Genomic DNA, 12,020 nt, shown 5'->3' with positions numbered 1-12,020 from the left:
AACATAATGTGAACCCCTGCTCACACTGGGCGCCTGGGGTATCATTGATTGATAATGGGGTTGAACGTGCCGACGCTACACAGCGGCTGCCGCGGCCGACAGTCGAACCCACGTCCTTGGGTTCAGCAACCTGGCTAATGAAGCAACCTATGCTGCAGCCCGCGAAATTCACAGCCGTGTATTTTAACAGCAGACCTGTCTAGGCCGACACAACTCTGTCCGGCGTAGACAGAAAACCCCGAGCGCGCGTGAGCGCGTGCCTCGCGGCGACCGCCCGGCGTCGTCCAGGCTTGCGCGTGGGCTTACGCCACATGTGGAGCTCGCGCCTTCGTCGTCGTTGTCGTGTAGCGACCGGTGCGCCACGGGTCCGCCTCCCCGAAGACGATGACGGCGAATCTGTCAAGCCATCCCTAAACAATCCACACGTGCAGACGGCCACTGGACCAGCTGACGAAGAGGTAGAGGTCTACCGAGGCGAGGACGCGCTACAAGAGGATTTGCCCCACTCGGCTGTGCCGTCGAAAGACGACGACGAAGAGGATGACGGCGATTGCAACTGTACATACTTTAATGGGCTTTTCTTTAAAGTGCCGTCCAAAACAGATTTGCACTGCTGGAGTCCGGCTGCTCCCTCTCTCCTGGGATCTCCTGTCACTGTGGGGAGAAGTTAGGCCGATTCCCAGCTCTGCTGTGTCTCTAGCTTTGCATCACCAGTGCGAGCTGCGGCAATTTTTTTTTTTCTTCGCGCTTGTCTCCGCGCCGTTTTTCTGGGATTGCACTTAGCGCCGTATCGAGAGTACTCTGCTACGATGTGGGGGGTTCCTGGGTAGTTTGGGAATGAAAAACTGAAGGTCGCTTAAATAGGGTGAATGCGAGTGGTAATGCGCGAAGATGGTGGGCGCCCCTTGGTTGTTGTTGTTGTAATTGTTTTTGGTCTTTATTTATCTTCTTTAACCAACACTTCGATGTCAATGTACGCACGTGGAGCCTAGCGCCGTTTACGCTGTATTTCGTATTTCAGCTCGACGAGCGTGATGCTGAAAATTGATATTGGTCGATGTTCTTGGCCCGTACAATGTCTGAAACCATTGCGAGGCGATAAACACCGTAAAAGCGATACGCTCCTTAAACACAAGTAGATAAGGCCACGTGAGCCAGATCACGGCTTATCTATAAGGTAACCGCTTCTCCATACTGCGGCCCTCTGTGCACCCAATGCAGCTCCCACGCTCTCCATTAGCCGCTGTGCCTTGCGTAGTCAGTTCACCATCAAGCCGCTTTAGCTCTGATACCAGGGCGGTATTCTCGAGTTTTGTCCCTTTTGCGTCCCTTTCAAAAGTGTCCCTTTTGGAAAGCCCTGATTGGATAAAAGCAAACAACCGGAAGTGACGTAACGCGAGCGCGGCAAACCTACTGCCAACGCTCACTGCTTAACCGGAAGTACGACACCAGGAAGGGGCGCAAAAGGGACGTTTTCAAAAGGGACCGTTACGAGAATACCGCCCCAGTGCTCATTGCACCAGGACAAATTCTCGGTCCGTTAGCAGCTGGTCAGAGCTGACTCTCACTGCTGAGGGGTGGGGGAGTGGAGGGTGGTTTGGGTTAATTGGGAAGGTGAAAACTAGGTAATGTGTGGTAACGGGACTTTCGCAGGCTTGCCAGTTATGGAAAAGGTGCGTAAAAGATATCTATCGAAACAATATAAGGAAGGCACACTGAACTACCCGGGAGTTGTGTCTTTTCTTGCCCTTGTTCCTTCAAACGCTATCGATTAGCGAAACTGTCGAAACGGCCGATTTGGCAGGACGGGCTTCCTTTTTTTCGTGCCGAATTATTTCCGCATTCTCCCGAGGTTCGAACCACCACACACTACCCTCGCCCCCTCTTATTTATATAGATCAAGTGATGACTGAAATGGGGAGGAGACGCTTCGATTATAAGCACATCTACACTAAAATGTAAACTTTTCGTAACATTCTTTTTGCTCGAATGAGCAAGAGTGTATAATATCAGGGAGGGTTAGAGCCAATAGCATGTGGTGCTAGAGAGGGAGAGAGAGAAAGACTTTATTTCTGGTTATCCTGTCTAGTTGGAGCGATCTTTTAGACCGAAAAGTCAACTGCGCTACTTCTTTCAAGTTTATTCATCACGTTGCAAGTGCCCTTCAACTGCCGGCGTGCACGCTGCACCTTTCGCTCTTTCTCATCGCTTGGCTCGCTCGGAGCGTTGCCGCTGCGGTATCACATAACTAGGCGAGGGTGAAACGGCTGCTTCGCCTGCGCTTGACGCTCAACGCCGGCTTTGCCGTTTGTGCGTGGGCTTCAGCGCTAGAGAACCACGTGACTAGGCGATGCCTTAATGGCTGCTTCGCCGCGTTTTGGTATTTCAGTCGCAATCGATAGTGCGGCGGCTAAGCTGCCCGTGCGTGCCCTTCAGCGCAAGCAAAAGGATGAATCCCAACATCCAGTAGGTATAGCTAGACGGCACGCTGCGAAATCTCAAGCGAAGGCGTTGTTTCACAGAGCACTGCGTTCATATAGTCTTCGATTTCGCTCGTGATAACTGGCTTAAAAGTGTTCAGCCTGAGCCATTTATTTTTTAAAATGACAAAACGTGTGTCTTCTCCCGTTCTCCTTCATGCTCAGGCTCCGGCGACGAGGATGGCGGCGGCGACCTGGTGTCGCCCGGCGGCCGCGCCTCGTCGTCGGAGGGCCAGCAGCGGCCGGCCTCGTCGCCGCCGGACTTCTCGCAGCGCCACCAGGGCGGCCCGACATCGCCCCGGCGGCGTGCGGGCGCCGCCACCAAGCGCTTCGCCTGTGCCGTGTCCACCACGTTCCGCAAGCTTGGCCACCGGCTGCACCACCACCGCAACAGGGGCCCCGTGCTGCCGCCCTCAGCGGCCACGGCGGGCTCCTCGTCCGTCTCGTCGTCGGACGGCCGCCGCCACGACCTGCTCTCGGCGGCAGCTGGCGCCGCCGGAAACAGCTTCCAGTACGCAGGTATGCTCTGTTTTCAAGGCGGAAGCTTCACATCTCTAGGTTTCATGAAACGCGAGAGGTACGAAAAATCGTTGTAAGGTGGACAGACCCAGGAAACGCCTTGTAGCGTCCCTCTGACCTTCAAGCTCAGCCACGGTCAAGCCAGCGTCTCGTGCGGTCTCGCGGCGCTGACGGAAGCGCCACCGAAAACGTTTCGGTCACCGACCGAACCTATCCTCGGCGCCGACGGAACAGCCACTGACCGCGCTTCGTTAGGTGACCGAAGCAAACAATGTCTCGCGGCCTTGCGAGACCAGCGTCTTTATACAGTCAAACCCGGCTATAACGAACCTGGATAGAACGAATTATGCTATATATCGAACAAAAATAATTCAGTTACGGAAATACACGGGAAACATATTCCTTATAACGAAGTTCACATCCGATATATCGAACTCTGCGCGCCTAGAATGGCCGCCGAAATGCATGGTCTCGGAGCGGCGATTGAGATGTGGATTGGCCGCGACCACGGAGCAAGAGTTGCGACTTAGACATTGCGCCTCGCAAGGAGAGACATGACGCCCGACACTTTCTGTAACTGTTTCCGACGCGCGGGACTCACGACGGAACCCGCGCAGTCGGCGAGTCCGGACCAAGACAGCAGCATCGGTGAACTGTGGGAAGAGCTCCCCCACATTCCCGATGATGTCGCGAGTGAAAGCCGTCCGACGCTTGTAATGAAGCGCTTTCGGCAGTCAATGTGCTCCGCCAATGCTTCTTAGATTTTGGAGGACGCGGACTCGAATTGGTGCAAATAATGTTTCGTGTAGAGAATGCTATGCTAGTTGAAGCCGCCAAAACGAAAGTGAAAACAAAAATCACCGCTTTTTTCTTTGCAAGGTAGGCAGTTCAGGCGGAAAGTAGCTTTAATACTTGCAATAAATGGATTAATTTGGGTATGGTAACGGCTACTTTACTGTGTTCGTTTTTGCATGCGGGGATGGTGGAGTTGAGGAGGAGGAGGGGGGCTCCCGCAGATTGCGAACTTGTAACGATAAGTTCGTTATAGGCGGGTTCGGCTATATCGAACTATTGGATATATCGAACTAATCGCGGTGCATATTGCAATTCGCTATAAACGGGTTTGACTGTAGTTTGTCGACGCAGAGGAGTACTTCGAAAAGCACTCTGAGGGACGAATTCTGAACGGCTTGCACTTGAAGCTTCGCCTCACGTCGATTCCCACCTGTGCCTGGGCATCGCCATTTTTTTTCCTTATGATCCTCCTCTTCCTCCTCGTCCACTTTTCTACCATCTTCCTGCATCCTTAATTCTCTTGTCTTCTTTCTTCTTCTCTTGACTTCGTGCTTTCCGTTTGCCTCTCTCTATTCTCATTCTCCTTTCTTTTTTCCTTTTTCTTATTTCTGCCCTGCTATATTTCTAGTTCTTTCTCATGTTCGTTCTTTCTTTTTCTCCTCGTTCACTTTCCTTCTTTTACATAATGCTATATCCAATCACTTATAGGGGTTGCCCTCGCTGTTGGGGACCCTCCACTTTGCTCCGTCAGGGAGCCACTCCGTCTCGAGGCCTTTGTCTCCGAGGACATCCCCGACGGCCAACTTTTCTTTTTGGTCGGCCTCTTCCCATAGCCTTGCTCTCGATCTTCAGCTTCATTGCCTTTTTGATAGCGTCTTAGTTCCTCCTCATTACCTGGCTGCATATTCCTCCGTCTTGAACTTCCCGATATCTCCTTGTCACTTTCCGTGCCCACCGTAGTGTTACCGTTGCGCATGCCAGCCCCCCCCTGCTGGAAGAGATTTTTCAGCGAGGCGTTTCGGTTGCATGCAACTTCGCTAACCTTGTCATTTTCTTGCTCATTCGGCTTATCAGGTTTCCCGTTCCTTGTTGCAACGGGCTCATGAAACCTCTTTCCAGTTCTTCCATCACACCCGAATGCCGCTGGTGGCTTCTTGCTTCGTGTTGCAAGTAAACTATCTGAAACAAGTTGTCGTCTTTTTATTGAAAAAAATAGAGCTTTTCATGGTCCAGTGGACCAGACGTACTTGGTCATCAAGCCGCGAGCTGGTCAGCCTGTTGTGCCGCTGTGCTGGGGAAGGAATAGGTAGAGGGTGTGGGTGGTGGGGGAATTCCCATACAAGTGATACAAAGGTACCAGAACGTCGCAGGTCGAGAAGTTGTAGTAAGGTGGCTACCATAATTGTAGGATTATGTTATGGTGGATATGTGGTCGAGAACAACCGAGGAGGTAAAGGTTTGCGGTCGTCGCTATATGAGTGCATCTGGGAGGCTGTGGAACAGGTGGAAACTAGAGTGTACAGTGTAGTCGAGACTGTCGGTAATGGACATGATTTTAGGGTGGCGGAGTAGATAGGTTACTGGGGCAATCGTGGCCAGAGCCTTCTGAGGCGTCAGCATCCTAGGTTTTGCCAAAGAATGAGCCACGAGGTATCAACGTCAGTTGAATGTCGGGGAAGTGCTCGGTTTTCTTGGGAACTTTATGATTTGGGCGCGGGATGCGGCTTGCCGGAAAGTTGCTACGAGTCGATGAGAATGGCCACGAAGTCTGTTGAGGCTGTGGGGGATGTGAGAGTGGTGCCTGTGCTTTCGGCGATTGTGGTGGTGACGGTGGGGAGGTCGAGGGACGTTATTTATTTATCGCTGTGTCTAAAGGTACCTCGGACGTACCCGCTAAATTTCTTAAACATCAAGCGGACGTACCCGCGAAATTTCTTAAATGTACGTCGGGCACACCCGCGAAATTTCTTAAAGACACGTTTGACGTACTCCTAAAATATGTTAAAGATACATCGTACGTACAGCATCCTGAGTGGCTCGAAACCGACGTAGTTATCTCGAACAATCGATCGCTAGACCGTCATGAGTTTGTTGCATAAGCGAGGAATCTAAACATATCTAACCTGACCCGCAATGCATTTTGTTCTTGTGTTCTTGAGTTGGAACAAAGTTTACTTGAAGCGCCGGTTAGAGCATTCACTGAAGTCTGAGATCGAATGTGGTAATCCCGATATGGTAATCACGCGTCATCGCTGGCTTGCCGGGCTTAGGGTGAAATGCTAGGAAGATTGACTGAGGAATGTCGGGAAGGCAAGTATAACCAACGCCTGCGAGAGTGACTGACGAATCACTGGCAATGCGCGGGTTTAGCGGCCTGTCCAGCGTAATACTTCTACAGACTTTCTGCAGGCCAGCTCTGCGGCGACAGTGGGGCTCTTCGATAATCAGTCGCAGACTCGCCGCTGATATATTTTGCGGGTAGTCCGAGAGCTGTCCTCGCCATCGAAACAAGCCTCGAAATAAAAAAGAAACGAATTTCGGATTGCTTCTCGGAGTTTTTGTGGTGAGCCTCTGAGCCCGAGTGCTGATTGTTTGCTGTAGCAGATGCTGCAGACATCTTTGGCAGACATCCTTGACAGATTGATCTAACATCTGGATCGTCTCGTCCTCGCGCAACTCTCTACAATCCTGGAATATATGGTTTCTTGTGCATGAACCACGAAATGAGCCCCCAAGGCAGAGTACATTGAGAGGAGAAACTCCGAATATGGTAATGCATCGACGTGACGCCGCCATGTGCGTTGATGTTAGAGCACCTGCGGCATTTTGGTCGCTGTTTTTTTTTTCTCGGAGATGTCTAACGTTTTATCTAGACGGAACGATAAGGAATTTTGAAGTTCCGTCTAGACGGAACGCGAAGTGAAAATGTCCGTCATCGGTTCCGTCCCGACTAATTGAATACTAGCTGATCAGACGCCATCTGGAGTCGTGTGGTTTCATAGCCATGGTGATGTAGAGGTTACCCCTCTGCTTACGTATGTTATAGTTGCGTGTTCTAATATCTCTCCCAAACTTTTTTTTCCGTGCCTAGCGTTTTGTGATAGCTATACCTCACGCACGTTTTACAATGCACGCGGTGAGAGCAGTCGGTCTTGATTTTTTACTCGACCGGCCGAACCGCACCCTCTGCTGTATCGCTCTTCTGATTGGCATTGTGGACAGGTGATCTACAACTGCTAAGGGCTGAGGGCCGAGAGATGAGTTGGTTAGTCTCTGGGTCCGCACAGGCCGCCATTCTTTACCGTGGCAACGTTCAACAAACGCACCCCTGTCTAGCGAGGGAAGCTTAGCTGCACTATATTATAGGAGCTCTCAGACATTAACTGGGATATTATAGGGTCCAGCAAAGTTAGAAAGACTGGAGAAGGCTCCATGGAGCTCAATAGCGGGCATATTCTGTGTCACAGTGGACCCCAAGAGAAGGAGAACACGGGGTGGGATTTTTAATCCACAGAGAAATAGCAGGAAACATGGAGGAGTTTTTCAGCATTCGCGAGAGAATCACGGCTGTTGTGATCAAGCTAAACAAGCGATACGGGTTAAAGATAATACAGGCATATGCGCCAACAACCAGCTATGATGATGAAGCCGTAGACGAGGACGTCGAATCAGCAATGAAAAAGGCCACAACGCCGGTCGCGAGTGTGGTGGCCCGTGGGATGCTTTAACGCAAAGGTCGGTAAGAAGCAAACGGGTGAAAGGTCAGTGGGAAACTTCGGAATATACAATCGCAACAGTCGAGGAGATGCACTGGTGGGGTTTGCAGGTAGAAATAACCTGAGGTTGATGAACACCTTCTTTTACAAACGAAAGAATATGAAATGGGCGTGGAAACGTTCCGATGGTACAACAAAAAAACAAAAAAAAAAAAAACAAGATTGACTTCATTTTAAGGGACAACCCAGGTATTGTGCAAGACGTGGAGGTACTAAGTAAGATTCGGAGCAGCGATCATAGGAGGGTTAGATGCAAGCTAAAGCTGAATCTCAAAAGAATAAGCATGCCTTAGGAAAGGCATGCTTATTCACCTTAGGAAAAGAAACGCTAGAAGAAGTAAAAGAATATAATTACCTTTGAGAGATGGTAGGGCTGACCCCAACCACGAGAGAGAAATCAGGCGCAGAATAGGTATGGGTTGGGGAGCACTCGGCAAGCACTCCCAAACAATGAAAGTAAGCTACATCTGTCACTGAAAAGAAAAATCTACAACCATTTCATACTGCCGGTGGTGATATTCGGGGCTGAAATTTGGCGCCTTACTAAACAAATAGAAAGCAAACTTAGGTCGGCTAAACGGGCCAAAAAATGAATAACGTTAGGAGTAACACTCAGGGATAGGAAACGAGCTACTTGGATCAGTAGACAGACTACAGTAGAAGATATCATAGTTCAAATATCGAAAAAGAAATGGGCTTCGGCTGGCCATGTAGCAGTGAGACGAACTGATAACCGACAATGAGGGTAACAGAGTGGATACCAAGAAATGGGTCTAGAAGAAATCGAAGGCTATTAACTCGATGGAGGGATGAAATTTAAAAAATCGGGAGTAAACTGTGGACTCGAGCAGCGCAGGACAGGAGAGGTTGGAGGTCAGTGGGAGAGGCATTCGTCCTGCAGTGGACCTGAGGAGGCTGATGATGATGATGGAGGCCGAACCGTTACCGCTCGCTGAAGCCAAGGTCAACGTAGCTACCACTAAAGTTACGCCCGATCATCTGTAATTATTAATAGTCATTAATAATGATAATTGTTATAATTATGAATATGATTATGATATAATTATAATGATGATCATAATTAATAATTATTAACAGCGATGCTGGCTAGTCAGTGAGCGGAAGCGGTTTGGCCGGTTGGGTAAAAATCAAGAACGAGAGCTCACCGCCAGTTGCGTTTCCTCTGGACGGAACCTTAATGACAGCTGCCGTTACGGCGCCTGGATAAGCTCGCTAAGGTGGTTCCAAGTTATAGATAATTGGATATGTCCGAGTGCAACCGAGTACGCCGACTTGCCTTTAAAAAATTTAGCGGATACGTCTGACGTATCTTTAAAAAACTGTGGTTGATTCTTCTGTCATAGGAATCAGTAAAACACGAAAGGGAAATGTGCAGCGAAATCTGTAGCTGAGCATGATTTTCGGGTCGGCGGCTGTCGTGTGGATGTGCTTGGCGAGCGGCGTCCTGCTGGCGGGTCGCTTCGGCAAGGATGTACTGGCATCATTTCCGTGAAGGATATGACGTCAGTGAATTCTTAGGGTATCGCGGCATAAAACACCTGTTAAAATATAAAACCTCAAAACGAACAACCCTAAGTATAACGTGCTCATTACTACTAAATGTTGCTTCCCCGCAAGAAGACTCTGTGTGCAGGGGTGTACACTTTACAGGCCGCTTGCTTCGTTGTACTGGCGTCACTTCCGTGACGGATATGGCGTCAGCGAAATCTTCGTGTATCCAGGAATAAAACACTTTCGTATTAAAAATTTTCGGGTACTTCCGACGTACCTTTCCATTACATTACGTCTATTACAGCCACTGCATGTGCCGATCGACTGGAGTATCGGGCGACGTCCGTGCTGCGAGTGTCGTGTTCGTGGTGATATCTTGAGTCCGCCTCGCACTCACCACAACAGGCGGTTCTGTCCTCATTAAACTGGGCCGCATCGCATCAACCACCGGCGAAGCTCCTGTGCGCATCAGCTTGGGCGCGTACTTGTCTCGCTTATCCCTAGCCTTTTGGAAAACGACAAGTCCGGATGATTTCCTGGGAATGTTTTCCTACTCTGCTATGGCGGCTGCATTTATGTTCGTTGTGGGCTTCGTTTTAACTCTCTTTTCCAATCAGTATTCGTGCCACGTACTTCAGGGTGTGTGCGTGCGTGTGCGTCTGCGTGCGTGCGTGCGTGCGTGCGCGTACGCTTGTTGCTATGTGCATGCTTTCCGTATGTCCTATTTACCCTTTTACGACAGCTTTCACGTAAGAAACTCACGTCAGAGATCCCACGCAGCATCTTCTAATACCCAATACGCCGCGTGAAGGAGCTGAAACCGTTAACCTTTCGAAGTACAGTTAGAAGTAGGCATTTTTCTCAGTTATCTACGATATACCTGCACGCATCACGCTCTTTCCTCGCATACGCTGCAACAAGAAAATTCTCCGTTATATTGATGGAGGAGTACGTGGCAGCAATGCGTGCCAAGGCGACGAATCGGCACTGCAAGGAGAAAGGCACTGCAAGGAGCAAGAAGCGCTATATATACGTTGAGACTTTCTACATGGGGCACGTCTTCGAAGTGTATGATCTATGATCGATGCGTGCGTGCAGCTTCTGCATATGCTCCGAAGGTGGATAAAGTAGAGGTTGGTTAGTTTTTATATCTCCGCTACTTTCTGGATAAGTGCCAGAAAAATAAAATGGCGCAAGAATGTGTGTATATATATATATATATATATATATATATATATATATATATATATATATATATATATATATATATATATATATATATATATATATATATATATATATATATATATATATATATATATATATATATATATTACACTTGCGCCCCGCATCCGGGAACGTAAGTGCTGAAATGCGCGCTCTCAGCGATATGTTCCTTCGCCCATACGTGCTTGTGGGCTATATAGGTGTACCGGCACATCGATGGGGCACGTTTTTGTTATTATTATTATCTATGTAAATCGCGAAGCTCCTCCAACCTTTTCTTTTTCGTTCCCGCGTGTTTGATTTCGGCACCCGTAGTCTCGTTCAGAAGGAATGGGACTTATCCAAGAGGTCCTTTAAAGGCGTTTTTTTATCAATTTTTTTTACGCGACGCTGGAAGGTAGCTTTAGAGCAGTGTGGAGGCGTGTCTCTCAAGGAAGTCCTCCGCTCTATTTTGAAGTTACGTTGATTCATTAAAGGAGGGTCTTGCAGGCTGCTTACCCAACGTTTAAAGCTGATGTGAGAAGTTCATGAACATGACCTTTGGGAGCATTTTCATAAGCTGTTGAAAAAAAAACAAAAAAAAAACAAGCAGATCCTGTTAATTTTCTTTTTATTACGGCGGCTTTGAATCCGCCGTACGAATGTCTGAAAACTAAATTATTTTCGTCCCGGTTTTCGTATCACGCCCGCTAATTAAGCCATTAAGTTCCAGTTCAGCTCTAGAAAGAAAAACAGCTAATTACGGTGTAAACAATCGCAATCGAACGCAATAAGTAATTAAAATATAAATAAGAAACGACAAATTAAACTCAGAACATCAAACAATCGCTAAAGCGAGCAGAGAAATGTAGTTCGTGTCGCAGAGGCAATTAATGATATCCCCTGGGTGTATTGCGATTTTAAGTAGTAACTGAACCATTTTAACCGGACTATTTGATTTTTTTGCGATTTAGCAGTGCGAGTTATGTACATAGTACTTAAGGTGCATCCATGTGCAACGTGAACCAAAAAATGAAGGAAGCTCACACTAATGCGTAAGACTTGAAGGTAGCGAAGCTGTACGCAACAGTAGCGTGTTTCCTCTTTTTCGCCTCACGGCGTTGTTTAAGCCCCACCGCTGTACGAGGGACCACAGCTGGATATTCGTCTTCCTGTATCGCACACGGTTCTGCTCCGCACGTGGCCTCGTGGCCTTCCTTCGTGGCGCGCGCGCTTATCACTGCGGCGGCGGACTCCTCGCCTTCCTCCGCCACGTCCCGCGTACGTCTCCTTTCCCTCCTCGCCTATCTCTCCCCTGCCGCCTATCTCTCCCCGTTATCGGGCGGCTGCTCTGTGCCAGGTGCTTGCGGAAAGGGGTGTGGTTTTACCTCTAGCGCCCAATGGCAAAACTGGTCACCCTGGGAAGACTGCCCGGGGTAGCGAAGTGTAGCTTGCGCTACAAAAGTATCACGTCGTCGAGCGTGCTTGGCGGCCTACGAAACCTTTGGTCTTTTAGGCAAACCTTTAGGCAAACTTTGAGCCTGAAAACGCTTGGTCTACGCTGTAAATTTAGAAAGAGCGTTAGGGAAGCTGTATTCTCTTTTGTGTTGTTGGCAGCGGAACATAATTTGCCTCTCGCGATGAATAAAACTTAGTTCCAAGTCAGCCCTGCATGTGGGCGTTTTTTAGTCTGCTTCTTCGTTGGTTGCGCTGTTCCAAGTCTTCAAGTACG

General features: G+C 48.9%; 1 protein-coding gene across 2 annotated transcripts in view; it reads left to right on the top strand.

Moving 5' to 3' along the window:
- Nucleotides 1-12,020, top strand: part of LOC144170270 (multiple C2 and transmembrane domain-containing protein 1-like) — a 251,515-nt gene that overhangs the window by 146,787 nt on the left and 92,708 nt on the right. For both annotated transcript variants that reach the window (XM_077699955.1, XM_077699956.1), the window contains exon 2: nt 2,646-2,999. In XM_077699955.1, coding sequence (XP_077556081.1) covers nt 2,646-2,999 — 354 coding nt within the window. The remainder of the gene's footprint in view (nt 1-2,645; nt 3,000-12,020) is intronic.

The sequence above is a fragment of the Haemaphysalis longicornis genome, unplaced genomic scaffold (genome assembly GCF_048455015.1).
Source record: "Haemaphysalis longicornis isolate Haplotype H1 unplaced genomic scaffold, Haemaphysalis longicornis Haplotype H1 scaffold_2, whole genome shotgun sequence".
Taxonomy (NCBI): Eukaryota; Metazoa; Arthropoda; class Arachnida; order Ixodida; family Ixodidae; genus Haemaphysalis; species Haemaphysalis longicornis.
The sequence above is the reverse complement of the archived record's forward strand: the minus strand, read 5'-3'. Positions and strand labels throughout refer to the sequence as shown.